Source organism: Balaenoptera borealis, assembly GCF_965194805.1.
Source record: "Balaenoptera borealis genome assembly, chromosome: 3".
In the NCBI taxonomy this organism is placed as follows: domain Eukaryota; kingdom Metazoa; phylum Chordata; class Mammalia; order Artiodactyla; family Balaenopteridae; genus Balaenoptera; species Balaenoptera borealis.
Window position 1 is genome coordinate 176,052,336 of NC_138866.1, and position 20,132 is coordinate 176,072,467.

Below are 20,132 nucleotides of genomic sequence, written 5' to 3' on the forward strand. Positions count from 1 at the left end.
TTCCACCTTCTGCCTTTTATTTTTTTCAGTTTTTGAAATAATTATTATAGTATTTTGTTTAATTAATTAATTTTAAATTGATGATACAATAGTTGATGTACAATATTATATAATTTTCAAGTCTGCAACATAATGATTCACATTATTTAAAGTTTATACTCCATTTATAGTTATTATTAAATATTGCCTATATTCCCTGTGCTGTACATTATAACCTTGCAGCTTATTTATTTTATACATAGTAGTTTGTACCTCTTAATCCCTTACCCCTATATTGCCCCTCCCTACTTCCCTCTCCCCATTGGTAACCACTAGTTTGTTCTCTATATCTGTGAACCTGTTTCTTTTTTGTTATATTTACTAGTTTGCTTTGTTTTTTAGACTCCACATATAAGTGATATTATACAGTGTTTGTCTTTCTCTGTCTGAGTTATTTCACTTAGCATAATACCGTCCAAGTCCATCCATGTTGTTGCAAATGGCAAAATTTTATTCATTTTTATAGCTGAGTAGTATTCCGTTGGGGTGTGTGTGTGTGTGTGTGTGTGTGTGTGTGTGTGTGTGTGTGTGTATATATACACATACCACAAGATATGTATGTATATATATATATATATGTATGTATATATACATACAACTTCTTGTTTATCCACTCATCTGTTGATGGACACTTAACTTGCTTCCATATCTTGCCAATTGTAAATAATGCTGCTATAAATTGGTGTGCATGTAGCTTTTCAAATTAGTGTCTTTGGGTTTTTTGGAGATATACCCAGGAGTGGAATTGCTGGGTTATATGGTAGTCCTTTTTCTTATTACTACATACTGGTGGATGGCTACTTCCTAGTGGTATTAAATACTTCAGCCCCTTTTGCTTTCCTTCCTGGGGGAAAATTTTGTTTGTTGGTGTGTTTCTATTCAAGTTCATTTTCTGAAGTGTCTTCCCAAGTGGATCCAGTTCCAGGGCACCTTACGTCAAGCAACCATGAATTATGTATGCATGGTTACCATAAGACTTTGATATTCTTTTCTTTTTAAATAATATATATTTTATTGAGATATAGTCAACATATTGTATTAATTTCAGGTATACAACATAATGATTTGATATATGTATTTATTGCAAGATGAGCACCACAGTAAGTTTGGTTAACACACACATCACTACACATAGTTACAAAAAATGTTTTATGAGGATGAGAACTTTTAAGATCTACTCTCTCAGCAACTGTCAGATACACAATTCACTGTTGTTAACTAGAGTCACCATGCTGTACATTACATCCCCAGGACTTATTTCTCTTAAACTGGAAGTTTGTACCTTTGGACCATCTTCATCTATTTCACCTGCTCTTCTACCCACTGCCATTGGCAACCACCAAACGATTTTCTGTATCTATGAGTTCAGTTTTTGTTTTTTAGATTCCAGATATAAGTGACATCATATAGTATTTGTCTTTCTCTGACTTGTTGACCTAAAACAGGCAGTTATTTTACTAGCAAAATGGTTTATTCAGGAACAACAAAGAATCGCAACTCAGGAGTTGCAATCTATGGTGAACCACTGGCAAGTCTGGAGAACAAAGGAGAGGAAACTTCTCTTACAGAGGAGAAGGGAGAGTTAGAAGGGGCTGTTATAAACAAAGAGCCCATTGGAGGGAACTGGGAGTTTGGTGAAGTGTAGTGACTTTTTATTGACTGATTTGTGACAGTTTATCATCAGCTGGGCTGGTACCAGGCAAGGAGAAATCTTCCTTTCTTCTGCTGTGTAGTAAATTAGTAACCTTCTTCCTGTTGGAGATGAAAATGTACCTCTCTTCTTGTTGGGTCTGCAACTGACATTGAATGGTTAAGTGTAACAGCTCCCCCTTCTGACCCCCAACTCCATTTTAAATGAGGTTTCTGTTTATCAATTTTCACAGACTTATTTCACTTAGCATAATTCCCTCAAGGTCCATCTATGTTGTCCTGATGGCAGGACTTCCTTCTTTTTTATGGCCATATAATATTCCATTATATATTTATCACATTTTCTTTATCCATTCATCCATCAATGACCCTTATGTTGTTTTCATATGTTTGCTATTGTAAATAATGCTACAGTGAACATGAAGGTGCAGATGTGTTTTCCAGATAGTGATTTTGTTTCCTCTGGATAAATACCCAGAAGGGGATTACTGAATCATACGGTACTTCTATTTTTAATTCTTTGAGGAACCTCCATACTGTTTTTCACGGCAGCTGCACCAGTTTATATTCCCACCAACAGTGCACAACAGTTCCCTTTTCCCTACATCTTCCCAGACACTTGTTGTTTCTAGTCTTTTTGATAATAGCCATTCTAACAGGTATGAGGTGATATTTCATTGTGCTTTTGATTTGCATTTCCCTGATTACTAGTGAAGTTGAACACCTTTCCATGTACCTTTCAGCCATTTTGTATGTCTTTTTTTGAAAAATGTCTATTTTTCCAAATAGATCCTCTGCCCACTTTTTTAAAAAATATTTATTTATTTATTTGGCTGAACTGAGTCTTTTTGCGGCATGCAGGATCTTTGTTGAGGCATGAGGGATCTTTCATTGCGGCCCACAGGCTCTTCATTGCGGAGTGCAGGTTTCTCTCTAGTTGTGGCACGTGGGCTCAGTAGTTGTGTCACACGGGCTCTCTAGTTGTGGTGCACAGGCTCTAGAGCACACGGGCTTAGTTGCCCGATGGCATGTTGGATCCTAGTTCCCCGACCAGGGATCAAACCCACATCCCCTGCATTTGAAGGCAGATTCTTCCAATTCCAGATTCCCTGGACCACCAGGGAAGTCCCTGCCCACTTTTTAATAGTATTGTTTTTTTTCTATTGAGTTGTATGAGTTATTTATTATTTTGGATATTAACCCCTTATCACATATATGGTTTGCAAATATTTTCTCCCATTTATTAGGTGGCCTTTTCATTTTGTAAATGATTTTCCTTGCTGTAGAGAAGCCTTTTAGCTTGATGTAGTCCTACTTGTTTATTTTTGCTTTTGTTGCCTTTGCTTTTGGTGTCAAATCCAAAAATATCATTGCCAAGACTGATGGCATAGTGATACCCACTATGTTTTCTTCTAGGAGTTTTATGGTTTTAGGTTTCACGTACAAGTATGTAATCCATTTTGGGTTGATTTTCATGTATGGCGTAACATCAAGTGTCATTCTCTTGCACGCAGCTGTCCAATTTACCCAGCACCATTTATTGAGGAGACTGTCCTCTACCCATTGTATATTCTTGTCTCCTTTATCATAACTTAATTAGCCATATATACATGGGCTTATTTATGGGCTCTCTATTTCATTGAGTTATGTTTCTATTTTTATGTCAAAACCATACTGTTTTGATTACTATAGTTTTGTAATATAGTTTGAAAGCAGGACCTGTGATGCCTCCAGCTTTGTACTTTCTCAGGATTGGCTATTCTATTTCATACAATTCCACTCCATACTAATGTTAGGATTGTTTGTACTGTTTCTGAGACAAATGCTATTGTAGGGATAACATTGAATCTGTAGATTGCTTTGGGTAGTTGGACATTTTAACAATATTAATTCTTGCATTCTAAGAGCAAAGAACAGCTTTCCATTTTTTTGTGTCTTCTTTAATGTATTTCATCAGTGTCTCATAGTTTTCAGTATACAGGTCTTTCACCTCCTTGGCAAAATTTATTTCTAGGTATTTTATTCCTTTTGATGCAATTATAAATGGGATTGTTTTCTTAATTTTTCTTTCTGATATTTGCTGTTCATGTATAGAAATGCAAGTGATTGTTGTATATTGAATTCGTATCTTGCAACTTTACTGAATTTTTTATTAGTTCTAACAGTTTTTTAGGAGTGTTTAGTGTTTCCTGCATATAATATTATGTCATCTGCAAATAGAGACAGTTTTACTTCTTCCTTTCCAATTTGGATTCCTTTTATTTCTTTTTCTTGACTAATTTATCTGGCTAGGAGTTCCAGTACTATTTTGAGTGAAAGTGGTCATAATGGACATCCTTGTCTTGTTTCTGATCTTAGAGGAAGAGCTTTCAGTTTTTCACCATTTTGTATGATGTTAGCTGTGGGCTTGTCATATATGGCCTTTATTATGTTGAGGTACATTCCCTCTATACTCACTTTGTTGAGAGTTTTTATCATGAATGGATCTTTAATTTGGTCAAATTAATTTTCTGCATCTGTTGAGACATTCATATGATTTTTATCCTTCATTTTGTTAACATGGTGCATTATATTTTTTTTTTTTAATTTTTATTTATTTATTTATGGCTGTGTTGGGTCTTCGTTTCTGTGCAAGGGCTTTCTCTAGTTGCGGCAAGTGGGGGCCACTCTTCATCGCGGTGCGCGGGCCTCTCATTATCGCAGCCTCTCTTGTTGCGGAGCACAGGCTCCAGACGCGCAGGCTCAGTAATTGTGGCTCACGGGCCCAGTTGCTCCGCGGCATGTGGGATCCTCCCAGGCCAGGGCTCGAACCCGTGTCCCCTGCATTGGCAGGCAGACTCTCAACCACTGCGCCACCAGGGAAGCCCCTGGTGCATTATATTGATTTTGCTGATGTTGACTCATCCTTGCATTCCTAGAATAAATCCCATTTGATCATGGTGTATGACCCTCTTAATGTATTATCAAATTCAGTTTGCTAATGTTTTGTTGAAGATTCTTGCATCTATGTTCATCAGGGATATTGGCTTATAATTTTCTTTTCTTCTAGTGTCCTTGTCTAGTTTTGGTATCAAGGTAATGATGGCTTCATAAAATGAGTTTGGAAGAACCCACTTATCTTACATTTATGGAAAAGATTGAGAAGGATTGATATTCATTCTTCTTTAAATGTTTGGTAGAATTCACTCATGAAGCCACGTGGTCCTGGACTTTTCTTTGTTGGAGAGTTTTCATTATTAATTCAATCTCTTTACTAGGAATTGATCTGTTCAGATATTCTATTTATTCATGATTCATTCTTTTTAGGTTGTATGTTCATAGGAATTTATCCATATCTGCTAGGTTACAGATTTTTTGGCTTATAATTATTCATAGCAATCTCCTATGATCCTTTGCTTTTTGCATGATATCACTTGTAATGTCTTCATTTATAATTTTATTTATTTCAGTCCTCTCTTTTTATTGATTAGTCTAGCTGAAGATTTGTCTATTTTGTTTATATTTTTTAAAAACAGCTCTTATTAGTTTCATTGATCTTTTATATTGTTTTTTAGTTTCTATTTCATTTATTTCTCGTCTGCTCTTTATTGCCTTCCTTGTACTAACTTTGGGCTTAGTTTGTTCTCATTTTTCTAGTTCCTTATTAGGTTGTTTACTTGAGATCTTTTTTTTTTCTTAATGTAGATTTATTGCTATAAACTTCCCTCTAAGAACTGCTTTTGCTACATTCCATAAGTTTCAGTATGTTGTGTTTCCATTTTCATTTGTCCTGAGGATTTTTTTGATTCTCTTTTGACTTCTCATTTGACCCATTGGTTGTTCAGTCACATGTTGTTTAATCTTCACATATTTGTGAGTTTCCCAGTTTTCTTCTTGTAACTGATTTGTAGTTTCATACCACTGCGGTCAGAAAAGATGCTTGATATGATTTCAATCTCAAATTTATTAAGACTTTCTGTGGCTCAACATATTGTCTATCCTGGAGAATGTTCCATGTACAGTTGAGAAGACTGTATATTCTGTTGCTGTTTGATGGAATATTCTATAAATATCTCTTAAGTCCATCTGGTCTAAGGTGTCATTTAAGTCCAATGTTTCCTTATAGATTTTCTGTCTGGATGATCTATCCACTGATGAAAGTGGGGTATTGAAGTCCTCTACTATTATTGTATTGCTGCCTATTTCTCCCTTTATGTCTGTTAATATCAGTTTTATATATTTAAGAACTCCTTGATATTCTTGATATTATTTTTAAAATGCCTTTGGATTCCTTAACATGAGTCAAACAATCAGAATATACTTGGTTCACTGGAATGTGTATAAATATGATATGTTTCCTGCCCTTAACAATATCACAGGTCTAACCAAAAAGACAATGTGGAACTACAGTAAAATTGAAACTTTTTGAAGGGTCACATAGGATAGGAGATCTGTCTTGGCAAAATGTTTTTGAAGGATATTGCCATTCATTCCAGAACCAAGTTGAGACTTGTCTTCTCTTGCTCTTGTCTTCTTTACCAGGTAGTGTTCATTTACTTTTTTTTTTTTTTTTTTGGTTGCTAATATCTATTGTTTAGCTGCTGAGCTACAAAACCCATCACAGCAGTCATGCCAAAAGGTGAGGGTTTCTTTGGTCTGGCTTTTAGGAAGTTAGTAGAAAAAAATAATGTAAGACGTACTGGACCAAAACAGTAGCAAAAAGCACTGAAGCCAGGCAGAGGCCACTTACATCTAGTCCCCATATATAAGATTGTCACCCAGAAATATAGAGAGCAATGGTGCTCTCTTCTTGAGAAATCCTGAAATAATGCCACAACTGAGTTTTGTAGTGATTTCCTTCAGTCCCTCCTATTTTTAACCCAAATGGACAGGTTGAAACTGTTTCCTGAGGCTGTATCAAAACAGCTTTCCTCATGTCACAGAAATTTCCAGAAGTTTGAGATTTAGAAGTAGAATCTGTGATGGGGCAGTGGTATCAGAGCCCACTGCAGGAGCACAGGGGAGAGACTGGCATCCCATCAGCAACCACCTTCATCCTTGATAACACACCGCACACCTTGTTTAGTTGTTGAACAGGTTACTCTAAATCAGCGGGAAATTCCACACACTATTAGATTATGCAATGATCCAATCAGTATCTGTTGAGAGCTGACGATATGGCCACCACTTTGCAGGGTACAGTGATGTGGGAAGGACAGAGACACCATGCTTCCTGTCCTTGTGTCATTTAAGGCCCAGCAATGTCTGGAGTAATACCTTTTTTGTAAAGAGGCAGAAACTTGGTTTTGGTGGATTTGACTATCAGAACGGGAGACAGTGCCCTTTGGATTTTTCTGCCCTCTGTTTTCTATATCCTGTGTTTTTGCATCAATTTGTCCTGCTAGGACTCCAACTCAGACCAGTTATTTAGTGCATGGGGCCAAGAATCCAGCAGTAGTCTACAAATTCACTACAATATCCATTTCTGTGGGTGAAATAGGATAATCCACTGAATCCCTATGGTTTGGTTCTGCTCTGTCATCTGTGGGTGCTGTGGGTGCTCTATGAACTGAGAATTGAGTACTCACATTAGAAAAAAATAAATTTGAAATCCCAGTGAGGTTGTTCAAGTGTCTGGGTGGTCTGGGTCACATGTGTTCCAAATCCTGTTCTGAGCTATTCCACTGACTTACTGACATTGAGCCACTGTGTCTTACATCAGCCTGGCCATTGTAAACCAAGGGGTCCTGGTCAAACCTGTGGTAAACATTCCACTGCAGAATCATGATATCTCCCTAAGAGGAATGTTAACTTTGGTTTCCATTACTAATTGAGAAGAAAGAATAGCAGGTTAAAATGCTGGCTCCAGCATTTACTAGCTGTATGACCATGAGAACTTGGGCAAGTTAATATAACCTCTCTGAACTATTGCTTTAGTTCATTATCAGTAAAATGGGGCTAATAATATTTACCTTGTAGTGTTGTAGTGGTTAAATGATAAAGTCCCCAGTAGAGTGTTGACATACACTGTGGGCAAGTGGTAGCTGCTCCATGAATGGTAGCTGTGAATGACTTAACAATCAGTGTTTTAGTGCAGTGAGGAGTCAGAGAGAAAGGGGACCAAGGGGAAGATTTCATATTATTATGGGATGCGAAGGAATTCCTGATAAGGCATGACAAATGGGAGCCACTCCTGAAGGAAGCCATTGAATCTCTTTCTCATTAGATTCTTTAAAATAAGACAATATCCATCTGTTGAAAGAATTCACTACAGAGTGGATAACCCTCTGAGGTGTACATTGGGTTCTGGGAAATGTCTGTTAACAGAGGAATTGCTGTTGAAATTTACCCATGAACCCAGACCCTGACCCTTGTTATAAGCTCATCCCTAATCCTTCCAGCTTGGTGATAGACCAGCTCACTGGCCTTCGGCAGTTTTGTTTTCAAGTTTGAGAGAAGCAGAGCTGATACTGAAGCAGCATTTATAGGTCCTTTTTATAAAAAAAAAAAAAAGCAAAACAAGATTGCCATGGAAACTGAAGGCAAAATGACAAAACTCCAAGGGGGGGGGGGTGGCTATCCTTTGTTAATTGCTTATGAAGATATAAGAAAGGAACAGAAAGTTCAGGCCTGGTAAAATGATGGATCTATTTCAGAGGAGGAAATGAAAGAATAGGTAACAACACCCTTGGGGAGGCCCCAGACAGCACTGTGGAAGCATTTGATTAGAGAGTTTCAGTTACATTGCCTCTCAGATTCATGCTGAGGTTAAAAAAAAAAAAGCTTGAGTTACATTGACTACTATATGATTAAACTGAGACTCGCTGGAGAGGAAAACAAAATGGTCAGCATACATGCTTCTTGGCTGGATTTTAAATCCCTTTTTAAAAATTACCTGTCATTTCTTCAAGGATTAAATAAGAAAGTAGAGTGTTTCCTAAGTGTCAGTGAATTCAAACACTTCAGATTTTTTTCTATCTCTCTATAAAAAAGACATAGCCCAGGTATTAAAAGCTAAGTGTAGACTGCACAGCATTATAAAACATAAAGTACTCTTATTCTTTACAGCTTCCTTTAAAACTTAAACCTGTATCAGAGAACAAAATGGGAAAAGAATCTGAAAAAGAATAGATAAGTATATGTAAAACTGAGTCACTTTGCTGTACACCTGAAACTAACACAACATTGTAAACCAACTATACTCCAATATAAAATAAAAATTTTTTTAATAAAAATAATAAAAAAACAGGTTTGATAGGTATGATTTTTGACAAATAAAATGAAAATTTATAAAAATGAGTTTATTTTGTTTTGTAATTAACAAAATGATCTTATAATGACAATTGTGCACTAAATCATTTGCTCAACCAAAAATAAATGGAGTGTTGATTTGAAGGATGTGATAGACTGTCACTTTGGTGGCCCTCAATGAACCATGCTTCTTTTTATCTGTACCCCTGTGAGTCCCTTCACACATTGATTCTGTTCTTGGCCATGTGACTGGCTTTGACCAACGGAACATTAGTGAAAGAACTGAAAGACTGGTAAGTCCTTGTGCATTGGACCTTGTCTTCTTAGAATGCTTCTTCTTGGAACCCATCCACCACGCTATGAAAAAGCATAAGCAACCATAAGGAGAAGCCCACCTGGAGGAGAATCGAGACCCCTAGCCAAGTCCAACTGGGCTCCCAGACTGTAGCCAGTACCAATTTCCATCCCTGTATGTGAGTCCATTTTAGATCTTCTAGACATCCCGTTTCCAAGCCAACAACATGTGAAGCCCAGTAACCTCCTGGTCAACCCACAGAGTTGTATGAGGTAATAATAAATTGTTAGAAGCCATTAAATTTGGGGTGGTGTGTTATGCTGCAATAGGTTACTGCAGAAACTATTACCTCCAAGTAGGGTCCTGCCATCATATGTGGCATTGATTTTGAGTCTGGGAGAGGAATGGAGAAATTTGGAGGAATGATGAAGAGACTGTTTGTTGGAGGCTGAAAGGTAGTGAGGAATATCCTACTGGAAGCTGAAGGAAAGAGAACTTTCAGCTTCCAATAGGATATAGGCAGAAAAATTAGCAAAACTATTAGCAGTATTGGCAGAAAAACCAGCAAAACTATTAGCCTATGGGCATGTGGGAAATAGAAAGGGTACCTCATGAACTTGTGGATCTGGCTAAGGAGATTTCTGGACAGAATGTTGAAAGTGCCATATGGCTTCTTTTAGATGCCTATGGTAAAGTCCAGGAGGAGCCAGTTGAGGCAAAGAGGGGACTATTTAGATTTCAAGCAGAATTTAGAAAAACTAAAAAAGCACTAGAACTTGTGGGCTTGATAACAAAATTGCATTCAACCCTAGTTTCTCCAAGAAAAAATTTCTCAACGTAAGAAATGACCTTGGTTTGCAGATGAAATACAGGGTGCTGTTACTAAAATATGACCTCAGGGTCAACATCTCTGTTAAGGCATCAGAAAGATTTAAGGAGTATCTCAATCATCCTCTCAGCTACACAAGAAGACGTCTAAAAATCTTAAAGGTGTTTTCCCATAGCTTCCTGATTTGCAGCCCCAAACAGAGAAATGGTTGTCTTGAAGAGATTTTTGAGTGTGATGATTTATCTAATAGAGTGGATTATAAATTGATACATAGAAAACTACAAAGTTTGTAATGTAATGTAAGCTACAGTAATCAAAACAGTATGGTACTGGCACAAAAACAGAAATGTAGATCAATGGAACAGGATAGAAAGCCCAGAGATAAACCCACACACCTGTGGTCAATTAATCTATGACAAAGGAGGCAAAAATATACAATGGAGAAAAGATAGTCTCTTCAATAAGTGGTGCTGGGAAAACTGGACAACTACATGTAAAAGAATGAAATTAGAACATTCTCTAACACCATACACAAAAATAAACTCAAGATGGATGAAAGACCTAAATGTAAGGCCAGACACTATTAATAGCTCAATTTTTAAATTGCTGAATAATACTTCATTTTATATCAGTGTGTTTATCTATATACTTGTGGACAGACTTTTGGGTTGTTTCCTGTTTTTGGCTATTACAAATAAAGCTGTAATGACATTCATATTCAAGTCTTTGTACGGAATATGTGTTAACTCTCTTGGGTAAATACCTAAGAGTGAAATGGCTCTATTGTATGTTTACCTTTTTAAGGAACCATCACATTGTTTTCCAAAGTGGTTGTACAATTTCCATTCCCACCAGCAGTGTATAAGAGTTCCAGTTCCTCCACATTCTCAACAACACTTGATATGATCAGTCTCTTTAATTTTTGCCATTCTAGTAGGTGTTTAGGGGTAGCTCACAATGGTTTTAATTTGCATTTCTCTAACGACTAATGATGCACTTAGTTGCCATCCTGATATCTATGTTGGTGAAGTGTCTGTTCAAGTATTCTGCCTGTTTTTACATTGGGTTTTTTGTCTTCTTACTGGGTTTTGAGAGTTCTGTGAGTATTCTGGATATGCATCCTTTATCAGATATATGCTTTGCAAACGTTTCCTTCAAGTCTATGGCTTGACATTTTATTCTCTTAACAGTGTCTTTTAAAGACGGAAGTTTTAAATTTTGATAAAGTGCTATTTTTAACCCAAGTAAGCAGAGGCTTTCTCCTAAAAGTTTCATGTTTTGTATTTTGAGTTAATTTTTGCCTATGGTGCAAGTTATGGATTGAAGTTCTTTTTTTTTCTTTTGCATATGAATATCAAATTGTTCTATCACCATTTGTTCAAAAAACAATCCATTCTTCAATGAATTGACTCTGCATCTTTGTAGAAAAACACTTTATTTATTTACTTATTTATTTATTTACTTCTGCACTCTCTATTCTATTCCATTGGCTTGTGTCTGTGTTTACACCAAAGCACACTTTACTGATTACTATAACTTTACAGTAAGTCTTGAAACCAGGTAATGCTAGTCTTCTAAATTTGGTCTTTATTTATTTTTTTTTTAAATTAATTAATTTATTTATTTATTTTTGGCTGTGTTGGGTCTTCATTTCTGTGCGAGGGCTTTCTCCAGTTGCGGCAAGCGGGGGCCACTCTTCATCGCGGTGCACGGGTCTCTCACTATCGTGGCCTCTCTTGTTTCGGAGCACAGGCTCCAGACGCGCAGGCTCAGTAGTTGTGGCTCATGGGCCTAGTTGCTCCGCAGCATGTGGGATCTTCCCAGACCAGGGCTCAAACCCGTGTCCCCTGCATTAGCAGGCAGATTATCAACCACTGCGCCACCAGGGAAGCCCTGGTCTTTATTCTTTAAGTTGGTTTGGCTAAGTTCTTTGCATTCCATGTGAAATCTGGAATCTGCTTGTCAATTTCTACCAAAAAGACCACTGAGATTTTGATTGAGGTTGCATTAAATTTGCAGATTAGTTTGGTTAACATTGACACCTTAACAACATTGAGTCTCCTGACCTGTTAGCAAACTATGTGTGTCCATTTTTCACAGACTTCTTCCATTTCTCTCAGTAATACTTATAGTTTTCAGTGTATAGTCTTTTCAGCTTTATTCCTAAGTATTTTATATATTTTGTTACTACTGTGAATGGTATTGCTTTTTAAATTTCAATTACCAAACGTTTGTTGTTATGTATAGAATACAATTTATTTTTGTATGTTGATCTTGTATTCCATACTTTGTTAAACTTGCTTATTAGTTCTAGTAGCGTTTTTTTGTGAATTGTATCGGATTTTCTATATAGATGATTATGTCAGCTGTAAATAAATAGAATTTATTTACTAAATGAGTTAAAACATTTCATAATATCACTGTCTTACTCTGCTCAGGTAAATGGTTTATTTATTAAACCATTTTTATTGAAGTATAGTTAATTTATAATGTTGTGTTCCAAGTGTACAGCAAAGTGATTCAGTTATATATATATGTGTGTGTGTATATATACACACACACACATATATATCACGTATATATGCAGATTCTTTTGCATTATATGTTATTACAAAATATTGAATATAGTTCCCTGTGCTATATAGCAGGTCCTTGTTGTTTATCTATTTTATTTATAGTAGTATGTATCTGTTAATCCCAAATTCCAAATTTATACCCTCGACTTTCCCTTTTGGTAACCATAAGTTTTCTCGCCATGCCTGTGTGGACTCTGGAATCTGATGCTGGGGTTTGAATCCTTGCTCAGTCACTTTCTAGCTCTGTGATCTTGGGTGAGTCAATTAACCTCTCTGTACCTAAGAACCTTATCTCTAAAATGAGGATGATACTAATACCTACTTTGAAGTGTTGTTTGGAGAATTAATTAAGATAACATATGCAAAGCCCTTACAACAGTGCTTGACCTGTGGTATGCAATGTATAAGTGTTAGCAGTTGTTAATATTATAATTTGGCAATGCTTGCTTGCTCTAAGTCGGCTTGCCAGGAGTATAAACCGCTTCATATCCTCTCTCTTTTTTTCTAGCAAACCTGCAAAACACCTGCTAAATAACTGTTATGGACTGAATTGTGTCGCCCTCCCCCCACTCCCCACCCCCTACCCCCATCCTGCCTCCTTCTCCCTGCCCGAATTCATATATTAAAGCCCTAACCCCCAATGAGGCTATATTTGGAGACAGGACCTTTAGAGAAGTAATTAAGGTTAAATGAGGTCACAAGGTTGGGTCTTAATCATCTTTATAAGAGGACACACCAGAGATTTCCCTCTCTCTCTACATGTACACAGAAAAAGGCCATGTGAGGACACAGTGGGAAGGCGGCCGTATAGGAGCCTGGAAGAGAGACCACACCAGAAAGCAATCCTGCTGGCACCTTGATCTTGGACTTCCAGCCTCTCACTCTGTGGTATTTTGTTATGGCAGCCTGAGCAGACTAAGACAGTGATACTATGAAATGTTTTAACTCATATATTCCATGAGAGGCAAATAAGCAGTCCTGACATACAACGTCTGATGCCAGCCTCGGGTACCATTTCCCCGTTGTGGGAGAGTCTGGCATCTACCATGGTTGGGGTGGGGGAGTGCTGCGGAGGGTCATCTACCATTGGGACTACTGCCCACTTGCTTCCCTCAATATAGCTGTTTTTCTTACAAAATTTGTTGAAGCCCCAGGCTGACTACTAGCTATACAGGGGTTAGCTATTAACTGTGAGAGCTGTTACTCTTATTTCTTTCTTCTTTCAGGCCCATCACAGAGCCCACTGAGTCGCTGATCAGATTCTGGACTAGTGTGACCCCGTGTAGGCTGTAGCCTTCCATTCCCTCCCGAGCTGGGTAGCACTGGCTGGGGTCCTGGTCATTCCACTTGTTGGGATGCCCAAAGCCCTCCCGATCTGGGGGTCATGGGAGGGGAGGCCCAGCCTTGGAATGTTCTCTCCTGCTTCTCTATCCTCTTTTCTCTTTACCTTTCCTTCCACAATTCCCTAAGAACTCTTTTCCCTTCAGTACAGAGAAGAATTCAGCTGGGTTCCAAGGCTTAAACTTGCAGACACCCTGGTTAATAAGATGTTTGCAGAACAAAGAGCCTGCCATTTTAAGGCAGTTTTGCTTGTAAATTTATTATAAATACATATAACATGTATGATATATGTATGATGGTATGTATATTATATGCATGATATTATGTATATGTGTGCTATATTGAATATATAAAATATACATATTTCTAAGTAATATCCTTTTTTTTCTTCTTCTTACTACATTAGGAACAATTAAAGCAAATTGGAGATAAAAGCAACCTCTGAGTTTAGAAATACAGAACTGTGAGTTTGGGTCTCCTCAGATTCACTCACTGGCTTGTGAAAAGCTGTTTGAAATTTATGTCTGAATTTATTTCTCAGGTGTAGGGTGTTCAGAATCCGAAAGCAGCAATTATGTAAATCATGAAGTCAGGTGGCTGTAGGAAAATCAGAGCACTATGGTTTTGGCTTTTCAAATCTTTTATTAAGACTTTCCAAAGACCATCATTAAAAAATAAGCAGAGAGAGAGAGGTCCAGAAAAGTTTATTAGATCACACTTAATTTCCTAGTTAAACCTCTGCGAAGGTAAAGTCAGATTTCTATATATTTGACTCTAAATGAACTACATAGAAAATGCAAAAACATATACAGAGTAATCGTGGCAATTGACAGCGCTCGTTTTAAGGAGGCCGCGGGTCTGCAACAGGCTTTGCGCCTGCAAAGCTTTGACTCAGTTTGTCATCGGGGCGCAGGCAGAGGGCTGGGCCGCCGCTCCCAGCACTGGCTTTCTCGAGCGCTGCCCCCGAACACCGCGCCCCGCCCCCCCGGGGCGACGCATCCAGCGCCGCGCGTCTGCCGAGCAACGCGGGCCCTCCACCCCCGGCCGGCATCCCGGCTCCGCCCCTCCCGCCGCGGCCCACGCCCCAGCCCCGGGGAGCAGGAGGAGGCGGCGGCCCGTCCTCCCCGCGCAGCTTTGGGGCGTCACGGGCTGGGACGGGCCGGGTGAGCCTGGCGGCGGAGAGAGCGGCGCGCCGAGCTGAGCGCCCAGGACTGCGCTTCTCCGGCCGGCGGGGCGGCGCCGTGGGCCGGACGCTCCGGGCTCCCCGACGCCGCCGGCGGCCCAGCTCCGCCCCGGGCCTCCCCGCCCCGCGCCCGGGTAGTGCGCCCCGGGCGCAGCGCCCACCCGGCCGGTCCCAGCCGGCACGCTGCCCTCGCGGCTGCTCGCCGCGCTCTGCCTGGCCGAGCGGCTCGGGGCCGCCTGCGGTTGCCAGCTGCCCTCCGAGTGGAGACCCCTGAGCGAGGGCTGCGGCGCCGAGCTGGCCGAGACCATCTCGTACGCCAAGGTGCTGGCGCTGCACCAGGAGGTGCATGGCCTATACAGCTCCTGCCCTGGCAGTACGAGGCCGGCGAGGCGGGGCGCCTGTACCGGGCCGAGATCAAGATGCTGTGGACCAGGCGTGGGGCAGCGTGCTCGAGGTGCCCGCGGGCTCCAGGCTCCACCTCCGCGGCCTGGGCTACTTCTCCCGTCACTCCCACACCGTGGTCCAGGATTACGCCTGCTTCTTCTTCCTCAGGTGAGTCTGTCACCTCCCGCCCACACCACCCCCTCGGCCCATTTGCGTGACCAACTGAGGTCGCCTTTATCCGGAGCCGGATCGGGAACTCGCAGGGAGTCCTGTCTGTGCGATGTTAGATGATGTCTTGGGCTCCTTCCCGTGCTCTTCGTTCTTTCCTGCTCCTCCCGACGTGTCTACAACATCCTGGGTACCTCTGGCCAAGGCTGTTGGAAAAACAGGGAGGATTCCTGTGCTTTAAGGACAGAAGAGTGTTTCAGGCAAAAGCTCCAGGTGGTTTCCAGCAACAAGTAGCCAGCCTATTCCAGATAGCAAAGGTTTATGCGGGGGGCTCCGGGGGGAGACCCTGGTCGCAGTGCTTTGAGTAATATAAAGGTAAATCAGGCAGTACCCTCTCTGATTGAGTTCATGAAAGTTGGTCTGTGGTCCAGATGAAATGCTTTTGCGTAAGAATTCAGGCGACGGGTTTGACTAAGGTTTGAAATAACAGCAGGTGGAACCCTAATTGAGGTGGAATCCTAGTATACTTGGAACTCTATGTTTTAAACTGGATTTGGTGGGAGTAGTTTGGGATGGGTGGTGGTCAAACCAAAGCAGAATCCCTTTGAAATCAGACTGTTGTTGGAATTCTGGCTCCTCTCTTCCTGTGAGTTTGAGCAAGTTACTGACCTTTTCCAGAATCTCAGTAGCCTCACCTTCATAATGTGAGAAACAAGGTTGCCTGAGACTAAAACCCAGTCACTCACACAAAACACCTGGTGCAGGTTAGATGCGGACCAGTCGCTCTATTCTGCACACCTGCTTAAATGCCAAGATGGCGCTGGTGTGGAGTGCAGCCCAGCTGTCCTCCCGTTTCGCTCGCGTTCGCTCCCATCAGCTGCCGGCAGACCTCAATGCCAGGCTCTTCCAAACAGATTTATGGAGGAGGGGCGGGGTTTGGGGTGCTAGGCGGGGTCAGGGCCTTGAGGGTCACAGGGCTTTGAAGAATATAGAAGTGAATTAGGCAGGAGGCCCTGTCTGATTGGAGACTCCTGGAATCTTGGGCAGTTCCGTGGAAGTTGGTCTGTGGTCAAGACGAAACACATGTGGATAAGAATTTAGGCAATGGATTTGACTGAAATTTAAAGTAAAAAAACAGCAGGTGGAACCCTAAATGCATTGGTTGTCTCCAGTTGAAGGAGGAGACTGAGAGGAACCTCAAAATGGAATCGAGTATATCTATCGAGATAGCGATTGAATCTACAGCTGTGATGGGCGATAGGTCCAGTCTTCCCAGTCTGTGGAGTAGGATTAAAGATATTTGGAATGACCATGACCTTGGTCTGCAGACTCACTTTTAGCTCTTTAGATTTCATGTCACTGAGAAAGAAAAGAGTGAGTTCCGCAGAGGGCTGTCCGTAAGCTCATGGCAACATGTTTTCCATGTTGAAGCCAGAATATCTAAGATTAGAACACATGGCGTGCTTTGTGTTGGCTTGGGTGGCTTAGCTAGATTCAGTTGAATTTTTTTTTAATTGCTGGACAAGTACAGTTTCTAAGTAAACTCGTCAAGGAGTGAGACAGTACCTTCTTGATATAGAGAAACTTAAACTAGATTTTTCATGTCTTTATTTAAGGAAAACACTGGGGACCCAGCTACAAAACTAATGAAACTTCATTTTCCAAAGAAAAAAACCAGAGTACTTGAGAAGGCGTTATTTTCTTTTCCGATTTTATCATGAAATACTGTTTTGTCCACTGGTTCTGTGGTGGTCAGCCAACTCTTTCATCTTCTCTCTGACATGTTTATAAAACGTTAGGGGAGAAATACAGAGTCAAATGGTAGTCTGATAGATTTCTATTTCACAGAGTTATGTTGCTCTGATGTGTGTTAACAGCTGCATACAAAGCATTCCTCCTCTGTTATTCTGGGACCCATTGAGAAGAGAACAGATTCTGGTCAGCGTCACAGGAGAAGGTGGCACTGGAGACTCCCAGGTGAGCCCCACATGCCCCCCATGGGCTGGAGAGTAACTCGTATCTCTCCTTTTTCTTTTCTTGACTTCTTCATCTTGACAACAGGCATTTTCTGCGAGGCTCAATAGAAATGTTAACTAACTTTTATACTGCAGTTACTCTGGCCAGAGACTTTTTTTGTATAATGCAATCCTTACATCACCATCAAAAAGTAAGGTGCTTTTGTCATCCTCTTTTTATAGATTGTAATACTGAAGCTTAGAGAATTTAAGAAATTCGTTTCCTGTCAGACAGAAGTAGTAGTGGTAGGACTTGAACCCAGGTCATTGCAACTGGCCTCCCTTTCACCAAGAAACAAGGAACACACTGTCTGTGAGAAGGAAGGCCACCTGGGAGATAACACAGATAGACAAACGCAGACACATGCACACACTCCCTCTGCCCCCAAACTCACCTTTTTCAACAGCTTAAGAATAGACTCATGAAGTAGGAGGCAGAGAAACAATTAGAAATAATGAGAGCCGATGGAGACTGTCACAGTCTTCTGTTGACTCATGATTCAAGATGGCGCACCCCATGGCTGTCCAATCTACAGCTCTGCTTTCTTCCTCTTTCTTGTTAGGACGGATGAAAATTATAACCTCATGGAGTCAATTTCCAACATGCCATCTTTCCAGACACTCGAGAGAACAGAAGGATGTTTTCCAGTTTTTGAATTGTTCCCAGTGTCAGCAATGGTGACTTTTTCCAGTGACCGGGAGATCCAAGAAGACAATTGGTAAGAATTGGTACCCTGTGCCAGAGCAAAATAATAGAATAGCTACATTTTGACCCAGAGAGTCAAGAGTGCTCTTCCAGAAGCTCAGACCAAAGAGTATTTTCCTCCGTGCCCCCGACCCCCACTCCCAGCGGTTAACAAACCCTGCTCATAAACTGTCTATTCCTGAGGCTTTACTATTGGGCGTGGAGTTCCTCACAAAGTCAGGGAACAAGATGGGATGAAGGTTGACACACTGTGCCTCAATTGCCTCTTCTGTAAAATGGAAACAATAGTAGCATCTACGCTATAGGGCTGATGCCATAGGATTTAACATTTAGGAAATGTACATATGTAAAGCCCTTAGCATAGCGATTGACAGAGAAAGTACTCAATACATGTGAGCTGTTATGACTACTACCATTATTATATTATTATTATAATTGATAGCATAGGGCTACTCTTATTATTATTGATAGCATAGGGCTCTGAGGAATTTTCTAAGAGGAAAGAAAAGTCCTCAAGAAAATGAAATGAAAGAATTGTAGTAGCTAACACTTCTATGATTCTTATCTATAGCTATTAAGACGTAGAGGTACAGGGTGACCGAGGTAGTTTTGGAACGTAAGGGTCAGGATGATTTGGGGCATGAAAATATAAAAGGGATATTCCAATCTGAGGCATTAGCCAGAGTTGTGGGGACATATTGAGGACTGTCACTTTCCCAAAGCAGTGGCATTGACACAGTTGAGCTGGGATGATTGTGGGACCAGGTCGGAGAGGTGGTGGCCCATGGCTCCCAGTCTCCCATCTGAGATGTTTTTAGGACCACATGACAGACTACTGGAGAGATTTCTGATGTGGGTGTCACCCAGGACAAGGACTTTTTTTGTGGGTTAATGAACCAATTTGCACATGTTAGGTGGCTTCCTTCTTTCCACCCATCTGTGCTGGCCTTGCGAAGAGTGTCTTTCTCTTGTCTGGTGGGTTGGCCTAGGGGGGCGGCCTTGTTCTTCCAAACCTCCTTATCTTCTGCCCTGGGCTCCCTGGCACCTGGAGGCCTTCTTCATGTTCTTTGCACAGAACCTGTTCTCACGATGGGCAGGGGCGTCCAACTAAGGAAAAATGTTGATTCTTGCTTCCTAGACATTATCAAGGGTCCCTTCCTCAGGCCTACCCTACTGACAGATCTAGACTCCTCTGACCCCTCCTCCGTGGTTTGCCAGAATTTTCTGAACTCTTGCTCCCAGCATGGTTCCAAGCACCTGTTTGTTTTTCTGCTCTTAATCTGTACTGGTACCCACTCCACATTGAACTGGACCTACCAGGTGTCAGCCTGAGTATCCCTGGCTTGAGTCAGACCTTCGCATGTTCCAAATGAAATCTTTTTAGTCTCTGTCCTTTGGTTCTCCATTTTTATGGGAGTTTGCTTATTTTACTAAATCTTTGGTAACAGTAGATTTGTATCAAAAGATCAGATGTTGTTCCAAAAACACCTTATAGCTTAGCCCCCAAACTCTTTAGGTACATCACTAATTAGCCCTATGGTCACACAATGAAGCTATTAATATTTCCCTGGAATTAGATATTCCATCATTAGAAAAAAATAGAACAACAGGACCATGGAGAATTGTTTCAAGGTGAAGGCAGTCCTATTTCGGGTGGTCAGATGTTGATCTTGAGGAGAATCTCTTTTCCCTTTCATCACCCTGGTCTCTTAGATA

General features: G+C 40.6%; 1 protein-coding gene and 1 long non-coding RNA gene across 4 annotated transcripts in view; both read left to right on the forward strand.

The window, feature by feature from the left end:
* The window catches only part of LOC309625729, a 553,067-nt gene that overhangs the window by 470,143 nt on the left and 62,792 nt on the right, over positions 1–20,132 (forward strand). The gene's annotated exons all lie outside the window — the stretch shown is intronic.
* LOC309625679 (coiled-coil domain-containing protein 3-like) overlaps positions 15,021–20,132 on the forward strand; it is a 63,773-nt gene continuing 58,661 nt past the window's right edge. Inside the window, exons 1-2 of one of the 3 annotated variants that reach the window (XM_082385745.1) lie at positions 15,021–15,695; positions 18,274–18,429. In XM_082385745.1, the coding sequence (XP_082241871.1) occupies positions 15,490–15,695; positions 18,274–18,429 (362 nt within the window). In that variant the 5' untranslated portion in view covers positions 15,021–15,489. The remainder of the gene's footprint in view (positions 15,696–18,273; positions 18,430–20,132) is intronic. The other 2 variants (XM_082385744.1, XM_082385743.1) reach the window with 2 other exon arrangements.